The sequence below is a fragment of the Taeniopygia guttata genome, chromosome 2, assembly GCF_048771995.1.
Source record: "Taeniopygia guttata chromosome 2, bTaeGut7.mat, whole genome shotgun sequence".
Classification (NCBI taxonomy): Eukaryota; Metazoa; Chordata; class Aves; order Passeriformes; family Estrildidae; genus Taeniopygia; species Taeniopygia guttata.
The window spans coordinates 13,973,885-13,995,797 of record NC_133026.1 but is presented as its reverse complement, the minus strand read 5'-3'; the positions used below and the strand labels follow the sequence as shown (position 1 = coordinate 13,995,797).

The 21,913-nt window shown below is 38.3% G+C and overlaps 1 protein-coding gene across 18 annotated transcripts in view; it reads right to left on the bottom strand.

Moving 5' to 3' along the window:
• Positions 1-21,913, bottom strand: part of PARD3 (par-3 family cell polarity regulator) — a 442,797-nt gene that overhangs the window by 83,972 nt on the left and 336,912 nt on the right. For 17 of the 18 annotated variants that reach the window (XM_030264342.4, XM_030264359.4, XM_072925341.1 and 14 more), the window contains one exon: positions 14,757-15,011. In XM_030264342.4, the coding sequence (XP_030120202.3) occupies positions 14,757-15,011 (255 nt within the window). Of the gene's footprint in view, positions 1-14,756; positions 15,012-21,913 lie in introns of those variants that run through there. The other variant, XM_072925347.1, reaches the window with a different exon arrangement.

The window sequence follows — 21,913 nt, the reverse complement described above, 5'->3', positions numbered from 1 at the left end:
ATAGGGTGAGCTACTAAGCTATTAGACAGGACTCTTTCTTATCAGGTGTGTTTGCAGAGGAATGCATTAAACAGAAGTCCTTTAAGGTACATTAAGCTTGACAGTTGCCTTTCCTCCGTTGTGAGTTTGGCACGTGTGACTGCTGTGAGACAAGGATCCAGGCTGCCACTGACTCTCATTTTAATACCAGCTCAACCCTGACGTTCTCCAGTGTCTAGTGAATTTATAGTGAGATATTCTGAAGAAGTTTTCCTTTTCCCTTGATTTTTCAAATGAACTTAATATAGTGTAAAGTGAGAGTTTATGATCCCAGAGAGAGATATACCATACAGACTAGCACAGCTTAAAAAGTATCAGGATAGGCTTTGCAGCATCCCCCAGTGTCTCAATTCTGAGCCAAAGGGACTATTTACTAATCAAAAGTCCTCATATTTTTCATTCTTTGCTCCTTTTTTGATAACAGAAGGCCCAGACAAACAGAAGCAAATAGAAACTCTATTCTGCTGTTCATGCAAGCCTGTTCACCAAATGCCTCCCATAGGCTGCATTCCATCAGCCCTGCTATTTCATCTAATCCCTTCAGTCCTGAAGAAAGATCAACTTAGGCAATTAGACAAGGGATGTGGGCTCTGAGGATAATTGGATGACTTGCATGCAATAAACTTCTTGCACAGTTTCTTCATTTTTTTTTCTTTTGGTCTCTTTGCTCATCCCTTTGTTTCTCATCATTAATTTTTTTAATCAAGTTTGCAACACCCTTGCAGTTACAGCAAGATACTAATGTGGTCAAGCAGCAAGAACCTGAACACCTACATTGCAGCTCCTGCTGTTTTATGTCTCTTTAAATTGTTCTGATGTGGTATCAAATTGGATGCAGCAGTCAAGGCTTCATTTTTGTATCTGCAGCACTGCTGAAGTTGCAGGGTGGGAATAAATGAGCTCAGGTATCTTTGCCTAATCTTAGGTGAATCCTGGAAGAGAGCTCATATGGGGGGAAAAGTATAACAACAGAATTTAATTGCATTCTGGTGAATTGTGTGTGAATTATATCATAGCCAAGGACCTTACTGACATACATTAAAGATTGCTGGAATGTAATTATTACCTTTCTTTACCCCCTACAGCCATCTTCATCCCACCTTCTTTTCATCTCCAAGTCCAAAGCCTGGGAGCTCTTTTTGCCTTGGGCACAAAACCTCATTCGCATCCTTAGTCCTCAGCATGATGCTTCTAATTTTCATTTCCTCCTATTTTGACATGTGCCTCTCACATCAACACTTCCCTCATGTCATCCTTCCTAATATTGTATTTATTTACTGTATAAAATTGCCTTCCTCTGGTCACATGAGTTTAAACTTCTCTTAGTTCCTTTTATTTCCTATACACTAGCACAATTTGTCAGACTGGATACACAGCAATTTAAAATCACATAAAAGTTTCAACATTTCCCTCTAACATTACAATATAATTCTCTTTCATAATAAATTCCAGTGAAATATTAATGATCATTATACTATCAACCATAAAAACCAATAACAACAAAAAATAAAAATCTGATCTTACACTGCCTAGCTTGAATGCTAGATTGTGTACCCAGCTGCTGAATGTGCAGAAGTCCTTTTCAGTGCTCATCTGTAAGGAAAAAAATACTGCAGCCACAGCTACCAAGACTTGGCTCAATCTGTGGGAATGACAGTTTTCCTTCTGGATGTTCACATTCAGCCTCACATGAAAATAGACACAATGTCCTGTAGACCTACTCTGAAAAGATGCTCAGGTAACACTGACAGGCATAATATGAAATCCGGACAGACTGTGCAGAACCTCTGAAATGCTGTAGGCCTCTTACAAATGAAAAACACCCATCAGGAACAAGGTCAAGAGCAGAAGAAAATTTACTAGAGAGATATGTATTCAAGAGATAGCTACCTTCAGATGAAAGTATGGAGGATTTTTAGATGGGATAAATACCTGACCAAGAAGAAATCTAAAACCACTTTTCAGAGTTCTTGAATGATTTGAGGTAGCTCTGCTCTCAGTATTGCCTCAGTGAAGAGAAGGTTTGAGTCGCTCAGGCAGAATGATGAAGGATATGACTGCTGAGTTGCCCGAAATGGCACTCCTGTGCTCTACCCAGAGAATATAAATTGACTGAAGATGGAATACTGAAATAAGAGGGTGAAATATGAAAAATATTATTAAACTAAGCACACAAAAGGAGTGATGTTGCATGTGTCTACAAACAAAGAAGGAAAGGAAGATGGTAACGCTTTTTGTCTTTTCTGGTGAGATAGCTGAGCTTTATTCAGTTCTCAGCTGCAGTTAACCTGCTGTTTTGTGACTGAGGAACACACATCAAAATAATTTTTTCCTCCTGTCTTAGTATCTCAAGGGATATTCTCAGGTACCATGAATCTCAGGTGATTTATGTCTTTCTGCTGTAGACCTTAGTACATTCAAAGGCAATAAAACAAAAAAAAAATAGATTAAACATTAGGCAATTGTCTTCTCAAACAAGAGCTGTAAGAGAAAGAGTCCACATAATGCTGTTGAACACATCCCAGTTCAATGTGCACTACACAAGGATAGAATACACCACAGTAAAACAAGTTTTGTGTACAGAGGAGACCAGACCGAGTGACTAACAAGGTCTTCTCTGTAACTCTGTAGAAAATGGTTTCTGGAAGAATATCAACAGGCAGTTCTCACAAGCATACAGGTGTTAACCTTGGTGCCCTAGCCATGTTTCAGCCCAGGTAATTATATTTTACACTTAAATTCTCCCTCCATACTGTCCTGGCTTGTCTCCACTCTCTGGCCCTGATTTATGTGCAATTAAAGAGCAGCAGTGTGTCACTGCACAGGTGTCAGTGCAGGGAGTGGTGAGGGGATCAGCTGAGGGGTGAAGGTGTAGTGATATTAACTACAAGTCCCATTAAATGTTAGGGAGCTCCTCAGGCTCCTTATAAATATACTCTCTATATGAAAGATAACCCTGCACCGACCACCCTGATCCCCACCTGTGCTTACAAGAAGGGCAGCTGATTTTTCTATTATTTTTTTCCTGTAGGTGAGAGGATAGCTGGCTCCCCTTTGTCCCAGCAAGCTCAGCAGGTAGCTTCCTCTCCCTAATCTCCATCCTGCAGCATTCCTGATCTCCACAGGAGAGTTGATTCATTTCCCCCCACTCTCCTCTGGTGTGGCCCTTAAGCTCCACAGGAGATCCAGTGTCTCCTGAGCCTCCATTCCTGTAATGCACTCACCATCTGCAAATTCTAGCCCAGAATGAACATAGCAAGCAGGACTTTCAGAAATGCTCGGAAGCCTCTGTTTCAGAATTCACTGCCAACACAGTATAATTTCTTTGGGAGTTATGATCTCTTTTTGTCCAGGAAATTGTACAGATGAGCTGCAGAACCTCAGTGTTAAAAGAGAAACACAGAAAATCCTTTAGCAAAAGAAAGGCTGTCAGAGCCACACGTCCCACACAGCAGAAATCCTACCCTAGCAGAACTAAGTGTGTATAAAGAGCAATCCAACAACACACACAGCTCTGAGTCATTTTTAAGGGGACTTTAAGATGCATAATTTTTGGTGGAGCTGAATGCTGTAAGCATAATACAAAACCTGTGAATTAAAGGACAAAAGGCAATTTCCTATGCATCTTCCTTTATTTAAAGATAAACCAAGAGTTATATTGTGTTCTAAGACTTATTATTCAAGTTTTGAGAGTGCAGTAGAGAAAAAAATACATGTTTTCAAAATAATTTGGGAGAAAGAAGATGTAGTTAAGTGTATTCCGAAATATGAAAATACAATAGGTAAAAAAACCAACATTGATGATCATTCAAGGAGAAGTTCAATGATAACAATTATTTTGTAAGGTAATCCATGTTATTTTAAAATTTCTTTTTATGCCTGTAAAATTTGAATCTCTTGTTTCATATTCCAAATATTATATTAAGTGATTCATTACTTTTGGTTGGGGTTTTTAATTTATTTTTTACACACACACCAGACTCCTCTCTGAGTTGCACAGCATTAGAATGAGAGAAAATGGACACAAACAGGAGCACAGGAAATTCTGATATAAAAAGCTTTTTCTCTTTGCCTTTGTTTTCCTAGCTAGCATGAAGCTGATCAAACACTAGAACAGGTACCCAGGGGGCTAAAAGAAATCTCCATCCTCAGAGATATTCAGGACACAACTGCAGCCCTGAGCAACTTGACCTGACCAAACCCACTCTGAGCACGGGGTTGGACTAGATGACTTCTGGAGGTCATTTCCTCTGGAGCAGAGGAAATTTTAGAGATTTTCTAAATACAAAAACATACAGACAGACATAAGCACATGCACATTAAAAATTCATCACAGCTAAACACATCCTTGTATCTGCATTTCATTCTGCACATGGGCATGTGCTCTACTGAATGTGGACACACACATATGACATGCTACATAAAAGATAGAGGCATCTGAGCCATGAGAAGGAATAATAAAAACCGTAAGTGTGAGCTCCAATAAAGTAGGATTATTTCTGACACTGAATGGTAAGTTGGCTTTACCTATTTTCCTGCTAAATTCTGACATCTTGAGCTGCAGCAATTTTAACTACAGCAGAACAGTGCAACTAATGAAAGCTAATGAAATTCAGTCTGCATGAACTGTTAAGTGTGGCTTCACAGGACAAACACTTAGCTCTGGCCATCTAACCAAGACGTAGAGGACGTTCCCGAAATTCTAATTAGACTGAATTGAGGGAAAGGGCCTCATGGAAGAAAATAAAAAGAGGCCCTTCTCTAATTCACTGTGCCTTCACAGAATCAGGTGCACCCACCCAGTGTGACACATTTCACAGCTAAGCTGAGCAGAGGAAAATGAAGACTGTGACGGATTTCCAGCCACTCACAGAAAAGGATCAGGATACAGCCCATGGCACCTGGACTGCTCCAACCCACTATGCTGAGTAACCAGCCCCTTGTTGTTCTAACAAGGCACCCAAATGAAAGTTTTCCAGATAGATCTCTGCAGGGAAATCTTCCAAGAAGAAACAGGTTATGAAGCTCAACTTAAAATAGTAACAGAAACGCATCTGGGGACTAGAAATTACCAGCGTATGATAACGTAGACAAAACTTAGATGAACAGCCCTGCTAAAGTGAAAGGAGCAATTTCTTTTAATTGTACATCCTTTCACAAAATGCCTTTGCATAAATTCCCATAATTGCTCTTCTCCATGATCCCCCAAAGATTTTGACAAAAAACATTACTTACAGCACTGTTTTAATACCAAGTCACTTCTACATGAACTACAATGGCTGAATGTAGTAACTGAATAATCTTAATAACTCTACCAACTCTTTTAAATTCCCTCTATCATGTCTCTAATATTTTTGCCCCACTTGCCATATATAAAATCATACAAGTCCTCCATTTTCAATATCTGTTTGAGAACTCTTATCAGATGTAGAGATTGAAAAAAAGCATATGCTTGGAAAATTGTTTCCAGGGAAAATTTTTTCCAGAGAAAAGAAGCCTCTGTCTTAAGTACAGTTTTAAAAAAAGTTGGATCAATTAGCAATCTGTGAATGTTAGAAACATCTTAACAATGTCTCAAAGATGAAAGAGCATATCACAGAATGAGGAAAGGGGAAAAAATTAAATTATGTCTGCAGTCCTAATGAATCAAAGCCCAGAAGGTGGTCTCCAAATCAGCAGGTTTTGATGAAATATTAAGAAAAATTATAATTGATGAAAAATGAATAAGCTCTTTTTGATTTTAGCAACCTTTAAATCACACTTTGCTAATTAAAATCGCTTCAGCACAACCCTCCACTCCTTGATGGGCATTTAGCAATCCTAAAAACAGGTGGGTTAATTTGACATTTTAGCCAACATGCATAGAGTTTATCTTAAGCTGGCAGACAGAGCACAGTTTAAGATGATATACAAAATAATACACAGCTAAATCTTCTTTTTCTCTTTTTTGATTTTTTTTTCACACTGTATCTACTAACACAATTACCAAGTAATGACAGGCAACTTCTGCTTGCTTTCTCTGCAGCACAGTAACATATACTACCACTGTTAATGAGCCATGAACTATGCTTGGGAAATAAAGACCAATGATGATATTTTCTGTCTTCTTTGTTTGCCAGGTCAGAGCTCTTCCCATCCCAAAGATAAGTGGAAATGAAAAGTCTGAGGGACATTAGTTCTCATATCCCTTCAAGTCTAATTATAATTGGTTTTTTTAAATGTTGGGAGTAGAAATTATGTGTTGTCTTTTCATCCCAGTTTGCACTGTGTTTGCTTTTAAATGGAAACCTCAGAATGAGGGAAGGCTGTATTAAACAATGAATAGTTGCACACAGAAGACATTTTGTTACAAAAAGCAATGCAACTCAGGCATGCCATGCATTGTTACAAAACTATACACACAAATTAAAATGAAGCAAAATCTGCTCCTCTGCTTTTTCTTTCATAAATTAAGTCTTATATGTTATATCACTGTCTAAACTCCGGGTAGATGAAATTACCTATCCATTACAAATATGTCATCTATTTACCATAATAACATTTGATATATCCATCATGTAAGAAATAGTGCTATGAATGCATCAAATTGAAAAGCTATTTAAATGCCACTAGTATTTTAAAGAATGAAAAAAAATTCAAAGCAAGTAAGTCTGATTTTAGAAATAAGTCTGACGTTCTTCAGAAATACCTAATCATATAAAACAGGTCATGCAAGAAACCTTTCAATGTTTCACATCACAGTGTTTGAGCCTTAAGGAACAAGATTTCTAACACCTTATAAACCAATTCTTTAACAATGTATCATGAAGTACAAGGCTGCAGGAATATACACTGTTTTCTGAGTGATGAGTGGAAAAGCACTGTTTTTCAGCTTTCCAACCAAGAACAAACTGAAATGAGATCTTTCAGCAATTTCTCAGTTTCCAGGGTTGCCAGTGTGGTATGTTTCATTCAATGAGTTTACAATATGTTAAAAGGAATTAACCACTTCCCCCTGCAACCTATATGAAGTGATGCTATTTTCCTTCCTGAAGTTCACTGCAGAGGATTCCTCCCCACAATTAGACTCCACCACTTCCTCCAGTGACAAAGTACTTTGACCATAAGCAGGATGATTTGTAGGTCACATAAACAAACAAGACTGGCCATAAGGATAAGCAGTGTAGTTAAATATAGTTTGTCTCATCTGTGAAGGAGGTACCATTCATAAAAATAGAAAAGAAGGAAAATACTTTCAAACCCTCCAACATTAGAAGAACATTTTACTGTTCATCCATTAAACTACATTAAAGATTTAACTTCAAATTGCATATTTAATTTAAGAAACTAAAAAGCCAAGATTTCATGGAAACACAGGACTCTCTCCAAGCTCTTCCTGTGCACCGCTCTCCCATAACCAGACAAATCTAAAATGAAAAACCCCTAGCTCTTCAAATGCTTGGAAAGTAGAAGCCTGAATCCTCCACCAAAGAGGAACAGATGGGTTGACTGGAAGGACATAAAAGACAAAAACATCATAAATTTGTATTCTATTTAGAAAGGGCCACATTCAACAGCAACAACAAATTAAACTGATTAAATTATGGTGCTCAAGTGAGGCACAACATCAGTTTGCAATCCCAATTTTGGTTAGAAGGACTTGCAAAGAACAGATTTTAGCAGTTTACATCAGTAGATCAAAACACTTGATTTAATGAATGGGAAAGCCTTTGCTTTTTCAGCTTTGTGTACTCAAATATTCCCCATAATTTTCTCAGGATGAAGAACTTCAAGTTGCATTGATGGCATTAGTGGGGAAAAAAGATGTGCACATTATGCACACAGCTGGGTTTTTGGACTGCAATCTCAAGCCATACAATAACTATTTGATGCCCAAGACATGGCCTTTTCTAGCTTTTGCATCATCGTTTTTCATACTGGGATATATAATTATAGTTTTCTTTTTCTTTTTCTTTCTTTAAATTAAATATAAACTTCTACCATCCGAAAAAAAAAGTAAAGGTATTTCTCTTTTTAAATCCAAGCAAAAGAACACCCAACCGATTTATATCTGTGTGCAAATTGTACTAATACAACAACAAAAAATACTACGTATTATTTAGTTACAACATATTTAAATTATTAATATATTGTATTGAAGTGACAGGTTTTGACCCTCCCTTCTATAAACAGTCTCTCAACTGCACTTAAAGGAATTGAAAATCACCCAGCCATGCAGACACTGCCAGCTTCCAGCACCGGGAGCCCATCTGCAGTCTCCCAGAGCAGGGGCATCAAGGGCACGTTTGGGCGGGCCCCTCTTCACCTCCTGGTCCTGTAACCCAGAGAGGGAAGTTCACCTCTCTTATCTCTCTGTGCATCTGCCCACTGCAACCATTTGTAGAGGTACTAACCCCAGCTGCTTTTGTGAAAACAAACAAATAGCTGTCACACTTCAGATTGCACGGCAAGCCGGCCGGAGGAGAGGGGAAGAGAAGGCACCGGGGTTCCAGCGAGGCTGTGGCTGTGGTAAATGGAGAGAGACGTGGTTCTCACAACAGTATCAGTGCTTGGTATCTATTCAGAGAGAGACCAGGATTTCCAAGTAATTAAAATGGGAGGCTTGAATAGAGTTCACTGTAAGTCTGCCACTTATTCCACTAAAGTGGTAAACCAAACAGGAGAATGCAGTTGCATACTTTCACAATAGGCAGCCTACATAAATCCTCATGAATTTATATTAAAACTTGTCTTATATTCTATCAAGATGGAAGAACAAAAGAAAACAACCATGCTAAGATAATAAAATGCCAATGCTAATAGTGTCTATTGGGTTCTAAATATAAGGGTCTGTGAGAGACCAAGCTAATTTTTAGGCAGTCCTGGGGGCAAGGATTACTGGCTTATAGGATGAAGGGTAGAGAAACAAAAAACCCCAATGTGTTAGCACTAAAGTGAAATTAAACCCCATGAAGAGTCTCACAGAGGCTCTAACTAATCCTTCTCTGGGTTATAACAGACAGAGGAGGAAAAATACCACAATGACTTCCAAGTATTTTTCAGTTTTACACATTAGAGAACTGCAAATAATTCATTAACCCACTGCTCTCCAGGCAGGTTGCCTTGGAGAGTCTGATTATTCCATAATGGCATATGTGCCATTTCCTAGGCCAGGAAAGTCTTTCCAGAAGTCAGATTCTCACAGGAATGAAGCTTCGTAATGCCACAAAAGAGTGACACTGACTGGAAGGTAAGGATTTAAAACCTGTGACTATTAATTTCTGAAACATTACTAATTACTTACAGAGTTAGCAAAACAAAATGCTTGCAACTTATGTATTCTCAACATATTCACCTGTAGGAGTGGTACCTTCCCCTGTAGCACGGTATCTGCAGGGCTCTGATGGCAGAGGGTGATAAACAGGGAAGAACATGGGATCCAGGAGATAGGAAAACATTTCCCAATCAGCAAAGATAAGTAAACAGAGGTAGGAGGGAAGAGTTTACTCATAATCTTATTCAATATAGGTTGTTAGCCCTCTGCACAGCTCTGCAGCTTTTAAATGAAGTGCTGTGGCCTTTCCCTTCATGAAAGTGCTCTTCAAGTCAACTTCAAGAACCACCCAAAAAATCTCTTCACCTGAGAAACATCCTAGATTTACAGGATGCATCACCCTAAGTAATAACTCCTATCCCTGTCTCTGGTGGGCCTGGCAGTAAGTTCAAATTCCTATGCATAAATGATCCCACAGACTTAAGAACACTCCTGTGACTGACACTACTAATAAAGAAGTTTAATACAGCTGCACAAGAGCCTGCTTTTTTAACAAATATTTATCCAAGCACAGCAATATAGTATTTCATAGCTTTCATGACCCATTCTGCTATTGCTAAGAATTATTTTATATATACTAGAAAGACAGGGTCTGCTTATTTCACTTTTTACATATTCTTTTATTATATCAGAGTGTTTCTAAGCAGTTTCCAGGTTTCATTACTCTCATGCCAATTTAAGCGCAAAGATATTACAGAGAGAATCAAAGTTAACAACTTAATAAAATATTCTCCCTTTCTTTTTGGAAAAGCAGCAAGGAAAGTATGTGACCCGACCTGAAAAAAAAACAATCTTGCCTCTTTGCACTGAGCAGATGACAGTTAAAGGAAGTGGGGTTATTTTCAGTTTCCAGATATTCCTTTGACATAACTTGATTCCACTCCTGATAGAAAATAAAGCAGTTCATAAAGGTCTCCCTTCTAAAATAAAGGTTTTTTCTTTTAATGGCAAAATGCATGCAAAAAGCATATGATTATGGTATTTATGTTTCCATTAAAATGTCCTCAGCAAGCTGGAGGAGCCTAACCTACTATTTTCAAGCTATTTAGATTTACAGCAGCACAGTGCCTATTTTATTTCAATTTTATTTCAGGACAATGCACTCTTGGTGGGAAATGATTAAAGAGTGACAGCCATTAGGAGTTGTCTTTTTCCATCGTGCTCAGCTATGGATGTCAGGTGATTGCCATAAAGCCCCACTGTATAGCATCCTTGTCATCTACATGAAAAGCAGTATTGATCAGACGTTCAGCTTCTCTTCTGTGTAATGCAAAACGTACTAGAGACATTTTTCAGCTAAGCTGAAAGCCTTATTCTCAAGCACTATGTTCTTGAGACACCTCTTTCCCGAACAGTAAAATAAACATAGATTATACATTCCACCTCTGCTTCACTCCATCAATGCCTAACACAGAAGTGAAAAACTTCTTAGCAGCCTGTCTCTATTTGCTGTCAGAGCACTGGATGGAGCTGATGTCACAAGGGCAATTCATGTATACGGAGCTAGGCTGATCATCAATCTCTTCGAACGTGTTTATTTATTTATTTATTTACTGCTGGAGCTTCCTTTCTTCTGAGCAATAAACTCCTCTGTTAAGAAAGACTATCTGCTTTGATTCTCTAGGATATAGAACAGAAAACAACTTTTCTTTAGTGTTACATCTGTAACTGATATAATCACGGAAAAACCAAACCAACCAACCAAGCAACACTTTCCCCTCTAAACCCCACAAATATCCATTAATGATTGAACTCTGATGCAATACACATCTGCATTAAAGTAGTTCTAAACCAGTTTCAAGTCCTCTAAGGATATATTTAAGTAGCATTTACTATTTACAGACTGGGTTTTTTTAAAGGCCATTGCTGTAAATTGGGTAAAACGTTGTCACTTACACACATCTAGCTATGCATGTCTCCAATGAGTGAGTTAATATCTTTTTCTCCTTTGCTGTATTTTGACATTATATCATTGACTTTCTATTTAGAGAAATGGAAAGACAAAATTTAAGGAACAACCATGTGCTTCCTACCGTTTTTGTACTATCTACACTGATGAGCAGTTTACATACTTGTCCTTTGCTATTCATTATTTGCCATGATACAGTTAAACTTACAACAGTTGGTGGTATGTGTTGATGAAAGTAATGGAGAAGTTGAGGGAATATTAAAGGAAAACAAACCCTGACAAGGCCTCACACACAGCCAAAGTAATTCTCTTGCAAGTTACAAAAAAATTTGTCATAAGTGTTCAGCCATGGTATGCAAACTATTATGGGACATTTTGTTATAGTCTCCTTCGTAACAGACTTTTAAATAACCTTTGGGACATACTTAAATGTCAAATTTTGTTTGGCACTAAGCACCAAACTTCAATAGAAATAACATTTCCCATATAAACAATGCTGCTTTTAATATGAATGTGCTAAAGATTTGAGACAGCCTGGTCATTACCGGCTCCCAGCAGTTCAGCGCAAGGGTAAGACACTGAGTGATTTCCATTTCCCTTTCCATCCACAAAGGCTAGAAGCAACTGTCTCTACTCGGGTAACCCCTGAAACATCCAGAAGAAGGGAAAGGATGGGAGTGAGAAGAAGTAAAACACACTGAAAATAACACTCACCACGTGTGAACACTCATGTACACAATATTTTAAGGATGCAGAACTGCAACCAACTATTTCTCATCAAATTTCTTGTAGCTTTATCAGAATAAATCAGACTGCAGAGAAGAGAGATGGAGAAGAGCCTTGAGCAGAGGCACTTGGATGCTTGGTGTCAAAAGGGGCATCACAGGAGATTCTAAGTTAAAGAGGAAGGTCTCACTTCTGGAAAGGGATAGCAAGAGGCAGCAATGCACATGGGGTGAGGAGATGGGTATTCTGCAGACAAGGAGACAAAAGAGTTAACAAGCACCTCAGGTCCACAGGGTCACAACTGATTCTTAGAAAAATGCTCAAATGATGCTTTCTTAGTATATCTAAGATAAGCCTGTAAAAGACAGAGCAGCCTTTGGGAAGGTACCTCAGCCATAATCCAGGCTCTCACACTGAACATTATAAAAGACAAGCTCCCAGACATCCTCACACACCTCAAGGATGACTGAAAGCTGCTCCCTCACAGCTGTTACACCTCCTCCATGCCCACCAGGTGATCTTTAAAATCTCTCCCAATTCAAACTATTTGTTATATGATTCTGTGACACACTCTCTCATCACTAGGCCCAAAGTACAGACTCAGCTTCTGGGAGAGGTAATTTTGAGCCTGAGATTGTGCACATCATTGCAAGATTCCCCAGAAGGTCTCCTGGAAGCAGAGGGGATTCACCATCTCCACAGCTGACTTGTTGACAAAGATGTGAGGGGAGAGAGGAAAGAAAACCTTATACAGCAGATCTTCATGCCTCAAACCCCTGAACAAGTATTTCAGAGTACACTTATAACAAATAATAATATTTTTACATCTGAATTAAATGTTTCTTTCTTGTCAAATGTGTCCCCCTTTATCACGGGACTTGGGTTGGCCTTTCATGCCCCATTTCTGGTACCCTACTTGCATTTTGTCCCTTTGCTCAGGCCCACTGTGTGTGCTGGGTCTTTCCTTTTGTCACAGCATGATCCAGCTGTGAGAGACAGGACCCTCCATGCTTCAGGAGCAGCCTGAATGTACAAAACTACTGCACTGCTCTTCAGTCCTACCCACCTGATTAACATCAGATTCCACTGGTACTCCATTATCTTCCACTTTACTCACTCTCTCCTGGCTCTTTTATCAGCCACCACACAGAGTTAACTGGGTCACGCAGGTCTCCTATTTTGCTGTGCCAGGTTTGTATCAAAGAACTTTTTTTTTGTTGATGTGACATTGATGCCATTCAACTCCAGCATGAAACGCTGCCTTTGGTCTAACAAAAACAGCCATGAGAGTCACCACGTGGCAGACATATCCAACCAAGCTATCTTGATTTCCAAAGGCACAAAAGTGCTGAAATGTCAGGCACCTGGGTATACCAGTGCCAGCCAATATGAGACTAAGGAATACAAAATTCCAAGGACACAGATTCTGTCATCTTTTAACATTATTTTCCTTCCTTCACTGAAATAACGTACACACATTCACAATATATAAATTATTTACTATGGAAAGTAGACTTTTTACACAATTCAAGGGAACAGTTGATTGAGAAAATAAAAAGGCAGCTGTGCAACTGATTTTTAGTAAAAATATACGCATTCCACAATGCAGCTGAGATTTTCTTATTTGCCATATTAAAGGATGCATGTTTATCAATATTATTTAAAGAAACATTCCAAAATAGATCAAGTCAGGGTCAAATACAATACTCTCAGTCTTCAAAGAGTTTTAGATATTTAGTTGAAATATAAATTACTCCATTACCACCAAGAACAGAATATGCAAGGTGCATGCCACTGCTCATGTAGAAGCTATACAGATCTCAAACACTGCACACAAAGACATTGCTTTCTTGATTTTACTGAAAATTCAATATTTTTCTGCTGGAAAGAATGAGGTAGAAAACAAAATTAATGGCTTTACTATGAACTAAATAAATAACTTCCAAATGAGTGAACAATGTCTTGCACTAGGATTTTAGTGTTAATTTTTGTAATGCTGAGAAAATGCAGAAATACAAGTTTACAATAGTAAGCCAAGCAAACAGGTTATTTTCACTGTTAATGCACAAATAAACCCTGTCAATTCTGTCTTTCACTATTTTTACTTTATGTTAATATACATTCCTGTTTTAGCTTCAGGTTTTCAAATGAACTCAGAACTCCATCAACAGAAAGCAGAATTTTGCCAGTTTCAGCATAAAAACAAGCAAGACACAGTTTAGATAATGTAACTGCACGAAGATTACAAATAATAAGCTACAACCCAATGAGTAGCTCATAAGTGAAGCTTAGAATTTGCTCACTTGGTCTTAACCAAAAATCTCAACCTGATAGACTGAAGTTCAGGACCACAGTAGGACTAGAATTCATATAAGCTTTAACACATTTTTCCTATAACAACAGTAACATTTTAGAGATTTTGTAACAGCTGTAAATAGATTGGAAATGTTGTATTCCACAAACATACCTGCTAGAACTTTGAGAAATAAACCTGATTACGTTGAAAATTTGAATTTAATTCTAATGATATCCAACAGTATCTGAAGAAGGAGAAGAAATGTAGTTGCTCTGCAGAAAACAACTTTCCTATCCCATTCTGTAACAGGTTTATTTGAGTGAGTTCAATACTCTTCTACATAAAACCTTTAAAAAGCCATTAATAAAAATGCAGCTCTGCCTTTCCAACCGATGTGGCCAACCATCTCCCATGACAAAAGCAAGACAAGGGCAGATTTTGAGAGGGTGTATTGATTGATGTGTGGTGCCTACCTGTCTACAGGTGAAGACTTTGAATTCCGCGGTTTCTTCACTTGGGCGTACAAGGCTTCCACCGTCTGCCCGTCCCTGGGGCTCTGCGGCCGGGCACTCAGCGTTACTGTGCCACTGCTGGGAGAGTCATAGGCGGCGATCCCAGCGTACATTGGATCCGCATCGCAGCCGAACGTCCGGTTAAAATCCTGGATCTCTGCATAGTCACGTTCCCGAGCTTGCCTCTCTCGAAATTCTCGAGTTTTCGCTTGGATTCTGAAAAATTAAAAGGAGGCTGAAACTGATGGATGTCTCCCCTGAGAAATTTGAATGCAGCAGTTAGCAGACACTTTAGGTAGCCTATCTCAATGGAAACCAGTGAAGATTTCCAGTTTCGGTTTGCCATGAGGTCTCAAGTTAACCTTCGACATTGCAGCCTAGATTGAAACAATGCTAACAATCAACGTTTAGGGAGTACATCTGATTATCCACTGTCTTTTCCTTCATTACTAGGTAAACAACGACCAGCCATAGCTGCTGGTAAAAGTTAATCTATAGTGTCATGCTTCTTAGGTTGCCTGTGCTATTACCTAGTCTGACACCATTCATATTATATTGTACTCCATCAAAACTTACCAGATTTAATGGTTCTAATGCATGTATTTTGAGAGGAATTTTAATGTACTTTCTTAGCTTAATACTACAAAAATATTTTTTTTCCAGAATTTAAAAACTGTGTAGGGATAGGATACATAGATATATCTATGTTTGCATGCATGCAGTAAACAGCAGAAGCAGATTTTTGTATTATTTCTTTGAGATATGCATGCTTTTTAAAATATAAACAAACTGAATCTGGCATCTCTCAAAAGCAGGCTGCATCTTCTCAGAAAGTAAAAACATGTGCCTGGTGTTAAAGTTACAAATGAAAGGTGATGCTGGGAAGGGTTTATATCTATGTGCACTAATTTAGCTGTATGATAAAAACTGATATATAGAAACAGATAACATTTAGGAATCTGACAAGCACAAATCGAGCAGAAGTCATATTTTTCAAAAGCACATAAAGCTATTACAAAATTTGATCTGGGCTTCCAAGTCTCTTTGGTATTTTATAAAATTTGATGTATTGCACTCACATATGCACAGCGAACTGACCACACCCCCCCATTACACTGTCACCCCAGACCAGTTTAATGCTCTGCCATCATTGCAAAATGAAGCTGTCTCCTCCCTTCCATTAGTAAAATGTGCTCCTTTTTCATCTAATTCAGCCATGGCTACAGTGTGACAGCATCCATCCATGCAGACTACAGCTCTATGAATCTCTGCTGTGTGCCTTTTCCAAAGACATAATCTTTGCCAACTTTCAGCAAGAGTAGCCTATTCAAAGCCTCTGTCTCTTTTGAAAGCAAGCCTTGACTCTTCTGAAAATAGAAGAGCCTTAAAGTTAGGTAACTTTGACATTCTTGGAAATTTTTAAATGGCCCCTTAAAGATTAGATTTGCAAAAACAAAAAGGGATACACAAAGGGTGGGATTCAGACTAGAGATAGACATGAAATCCTAGTGCCAGCAGCAGGTGAGCTCAGAGCAGCCACGTGTGCAGGCTCCCCTCATGGTGGCCAGGAGCTGTTGGCAGCAGACTCCAGAGTCAGGAACCATCTGTGTGCCAGAGAATGAAAGAAGTCACTTTAGAGACACTCTTGATGCTCCTGAGGTCTTCCTTGAGAGCTTGGACACCCAGCCTTGATTGAGCTGCTCAAACATAAGCAGCTCTGGCCACCTGCCATCCCCAGGTAATCCTGATGGACTTGTGGCCACTGGGCAAGGACTCCCCCAGGATTCAGCCCTGAGCTGGTATGTGAATATCAGAAATGTCTCTTCCTCAGACTGAGCAAACTGTTCCTTTACACTGACAAAGATCAGGGGAAAAAAAAAAAAAAAAAAAAAAAAAAAAAAGGGAATACAGGGATGCCATGGATACACAAACATTCTTTCCCCCACAAATTCTGAAAGTATTGACCATAGATAGTAATTTGGGATACAACCAATTGACTGAATTACCATCAACACACAGAGCCACCTACACTGATGGTTCAATGATCCATTTACATGCCCCATGTTCAGTCACAATGAAAAAAAAAAAAAGTTCATTTTAAATAACATATCTTTTTAATATTGCAAATACTAAAATTATTTTCTTTGGTTGTTTTTTATTTTAATAGGGAAAAATGGAAGTGAAAACTATAACACTATAGACTGAACTATAAAATTATAACTATATAGTCAGCTGAGAGAATTTTCCTCTACAATTTCAGCAACATTAGATTTGAATTGGTCTTTGTTTAATTTACAGTGGAGAGGGACTCAAATTTAAATGCAAAACTCATTTCAAACTTAAACAGGGTTTCTGCAGGTCTATTTTAAAACAAAAACATATATTTCACTGTTCTCCAGTACCCCAAAGCTGTTAATTCACAAGTGTTACAGCCTTAATCATTTGGAAGGTATGAGGAGGTATGCTTTTCCTCCTATGTAGGAAGAAAAGCAGGTTCTGAGAATCACCTGTGCATGTTGATTCCTCTCACTGTAGTTTACCTCCCAATTTGTAGTCCACTACTAATTACCCTGTGAAGAAATGTATTTATCTACTGATATTTGTCCTCTGAATGGGAGAAGCAAAGGAAATCAGAAATTTCTTAGAAATTTTCTTAGGAAAAAGAAATTTCTTGATAGCTTTAATTTTCCTTTAAATGGATAATTTGTCATCACATACAGGAACACCATCTGACACCAATTTGAAGGAAACAAATCCACATATTTTAGACAACCAAAATTTCAGTGCATGAAATAAGACAGTGTAACAATAATGTGGCACACAGTAATTTAATCAGAAGAAAACATTGTTACCTGAAGTGCTTATAAAACAGAATTACTTGGTGGTTACAGGTGATATCTGCCTTTGTTACACAAACTGTTATGGGAGAGGGCAGTGACCTTTTGTGACTTTTGACCATGAAGATCACATCACTCCCTACAGGCGCAGACATGAGGGTTCCCTGTTTCATATGAACCACCTTTTCTCCTGCATCTGCTTATTGGCTCTTTAATAGTTTGGATGCTGAGCCATCTGCAGCCAGAGGATTCAGGTTTTTCCATGCATGGCTCCATGAGGGATACTTATTCCAATTCAAGTGGGAAAGAACTGATTGATGAAGTGTTATGCAAGTAATTATGTTCACATCCACCAGGACAATTTTTAGAGTATTTTCTAATACATTGAATACATTTTAATACTATGTAAGTGTATTAATACATTGCTAATACAATGTATTAATACACTTACATAGTATTAAAAATGAGAGCCTAAATACATTAATCTTCCAGTTAACTATAAACAAAGTACCCAGTAACTGTTTGCAATAACATTTAACATAGGATAAAACTAAAATTAAAGGTATATGGTGTCCAACTAAACTGAAACCCAAAATGTTCAGATTTTTTTCTTTTAATTATTCTTTTGTGCTTTACATTTAAGTCAGTGTGAAAATGCTACCACTTTCACATGACAAAAGTAAAGGTATTTCAATTGCTTAATTTATTTCTGAGTATCGTTGAAAATATGTTTGGGTTTGCCTTTTCAAGGACATACCACATTTCAACTTTATGTCTTTTGGCTTGAAGGAACCAAATGACTAGGTAAAAATATGTAGGCATATTCTTGAAAAGAATAAGAGCTCTCAACTGAATACTGCACTATCCCTTTTGAATTTTAATAGCTTTTAACTTTGAATATATTTTTATATAAGGACTTGAACTTAATGTAATGCTATATTTTATGCTGGCCCCTCTGTGTACCCATGTGTGTATATGCTTGATGTGCCCTAAATCATTTGTGAGCACATACCACATCAAGTATGTATATGGGAAATGCCAGTGCAGACTGTTGTGGGGAAAATTAAAATGGTTATGTAAAGACACTGGGCAGCACAGATGAGAACCTAAAATTCACTCTCTGCTTCAGCCCTAATCAGCAACACCCCCGCTAATGAAATCCAATATCTGGAGAAGTGTTTGACCACAGTGCTTTGGTTTCATAATGTGGATAAGTGTATTAAACTGTCTTCACTGAATTGTATTCCTTCATGACATGGCACAATAAAAACACACGTTTGAGATTTCAGATCAGCTAATTTTCAGGATTTATAGCTGTTCTAAGGATTTTGTAGTGGTTTGATAACAATAATAATACTACTACTAATGCTTAACATTGACATAATTCTTTTCATTGTTGAAGAGTTTTTGCAGAAACTGCTAATCAGTTTTTCAGTATTTAAACTGAACTTTTAAAAATACAAAAGCTATCCCAAGAAGTTTCTAAACCCTTCCTGCTGAAGTGTTAACACAGAAAATGTCAACAACGCACTGTCATACTTTTGAGACTCAAATTATAATGTTCAGTATAAACTATCCTCATGCATTTGTGTGCCATTCAATTCAAAAGCTAATGATTAACTGCCTCAAATGACAATATTGTTAGCTGCAGAACTTCCTATAATTGTTAGAGAAGAGCTTTTCATTGCAAGCTAATCCAGTAATGACAGACATACCCATTGTACAGCAATTCCTATGCACATGAAATGGTGGTCGCAAAAAGAAGGTAAAAGCTTTTGCACGGCTGTCCCCAGGAAACAGCAGCTACCTTGTTCCCTTCTTATAAACTGTGAGTAATATTCAGCTTTCAGACGAAGGCAACTACCATTTTAGACACCTAAATTTAGGTATCAAGGTACATTATGAACTCCCAGGAGAGCTGGTCAAGATTCAGTCACATCAGGCAGCTGCTGCATGGTCCAGCACACAGTTAATGTCCATGTTACAGTTAACATCTGTAACATGGACATTTTAAGGTAAAGCCAAACTGTTCTCCAGGCTCTACCAACTGTGTTGAGTAGCTCCTCCTTGACCACAAAGGGCATTTAGTCATGTAACTCATATGTGGGTACTAAGTAATCGTATTAATGTGGGATTCAATTCCACCCTGAGCGAAATGTTTACTGCAGTTCTCTGAACAACACTTCAACTTTTTTCAGCAACAGAAAAGTCAAATCCATGGAGCTGGGTGAGCTGTTGCTGGTAAAAGTGAGTAAGCAAAGCTGTCAAAATAAATCAACCCTAATTTCACCTAAAGTTAAGAGTAAAATATAACTATATCCCAAACCCCCTGGGACCTTCAGTCTCCTTTGTCTGAATTTTTTCATATTAGTGATTTAGGTCCTTGCAAAAACATCATTACTTAATTGATGAACATAGCATTGGAAGGATATTCATGGCTAGTACATTCCATTTGCCATTGCAATGGCAGCAATGTCTTCCCCTAAGAGCAGAAAAAAAGTTGGCTGCTGTTTCTGGTGTGCAATTGCTTGGTCAATTCAATTAATCCTCCTGCTGCTGCCAGGATTCAGCTATTGCCCAAGTGATAATCCACACCCTCATCTTTTCCACCGAGACTCACTCATTTACAAAATCAGTATTGAACGCTTGCAGTTCCACATATGTGAGATGGCTGACAATGTTTATTAAGGATAGAAACAGCATTGTGCAAGGACAGAAGCTTAATGACAAGCCATTCACGGCTGCCAGTTCTCAGTTCTTCCAGCATCAGACTGGCATGCGCTGGGATGATGGATTGGAAACAGAGAAAAACAACAACACGTTTATAAAGCTAGTCAGCTTGTTCAAGTTAGTCCAGAGGGATGAACACATTCAGTCCAATTTTTCCAGATATCGTTTCTAATAAAGAGGTCAGAAAGTGCACTGGCCAGCAGCCAGATCTTGTCAGATCTGCCCCCCCCTTCTTTGCTTGTGAAAAATACCTTGCAGGCACAGCACACCAGGTCTCACTGTTCCTCCCCCAACCTTCTCAACTGCCTTCAGGGCTTTAATGGCCCTTTTTCTAATTTTTGGCAATCAAGTCAATATGGGAGTTTGTCCTCTCCTGTATTTTTCTTTGACCTTTGTCTGAAGCCAAGCAGAATTTTTCTGACAACTACCCTTCTAATGAGGGTACCTTGATTATAGGCATTACTGTGATTTCACTCTGAAACAGCATATGACACTTAGCTTTTCTTGCCATGATTAGAGCTAGTCAGTTATCACAGTTATAACCATCCCTCAGCAGAGCCATCTGCTTTCCTGGGAAAATCATTCCGAAGGATCACTGTGCACAATGGATAATCCTGGCCACCAACAGCCACAGCTTGGAAATAAGAAAGACACTCTTCCTCATTTCCCCCCATTTCATTCAAAAATTAAGCATATTTTTTAAAAAGTCAAAAAATACTGCTATATAAATATAATTTTTAAATTGAAAGGCTAGACACCCAACTTTTTCAAGTCATTAAAATAAAAATATTAAGAGTTCTGCCTTATCTGCTATAGATATACATGTGTGGCCAGTTGACTGAAATACGACCATCCTCTGACCTCAGACACATGAGGAAACACATGCAAAATGTAGTCAGTTTGCACAAGCATACAGGGACAAAATCAGAAAGGCCAAGGCATAATGTGAAATAAAAGTAGCAGGGAGCTTTAAAGATGACAATAAATCATTGAGTAATTGCATTAGCAGTAAAAGGAAGAGCAAAGAAAAGGTTGCTCCCCTGCGTGGTAGTGAGGGAAGGATATTGACAGATGATGCTGAGGAAACCTAAGGCTTAATGGTTTTTCCCTTTGCATCTGTCTTCACTGAAATGGTTGACTGCAAGCAGATGACCAGCAAAATTGACTGCCACCAATAACAAAAATATTTTCAATATACCAGCAAAAAAAAAAGTAGCTAGAAACTGGTTAAGGTAGTTGAAGTTCATCTGAGACACACATATGTCGAGGCAGCCTCAGACTTTTTCAGCAACTAAGAGAACTTGTTGAGGACAGCTAAAATACTGAAAAAAACTAGGAAAAGTCAAACATACCTCAGAGAAGGAGGAGAATTAAAGATTCGTGAGTTTAACTTCAATCCCTTCTTAAGTAAACTACTGGAAACACAGAAGAGATAATGGGACAAGCAGTAGCCACCTAGAGTTATCAAGAACAGATGTGGGTAAGTCAGTCAGATTCCCTTCTAAAACACGGGAAATGGCCTTGTGAACAGAGCAGAAACAGTCCCAGGCT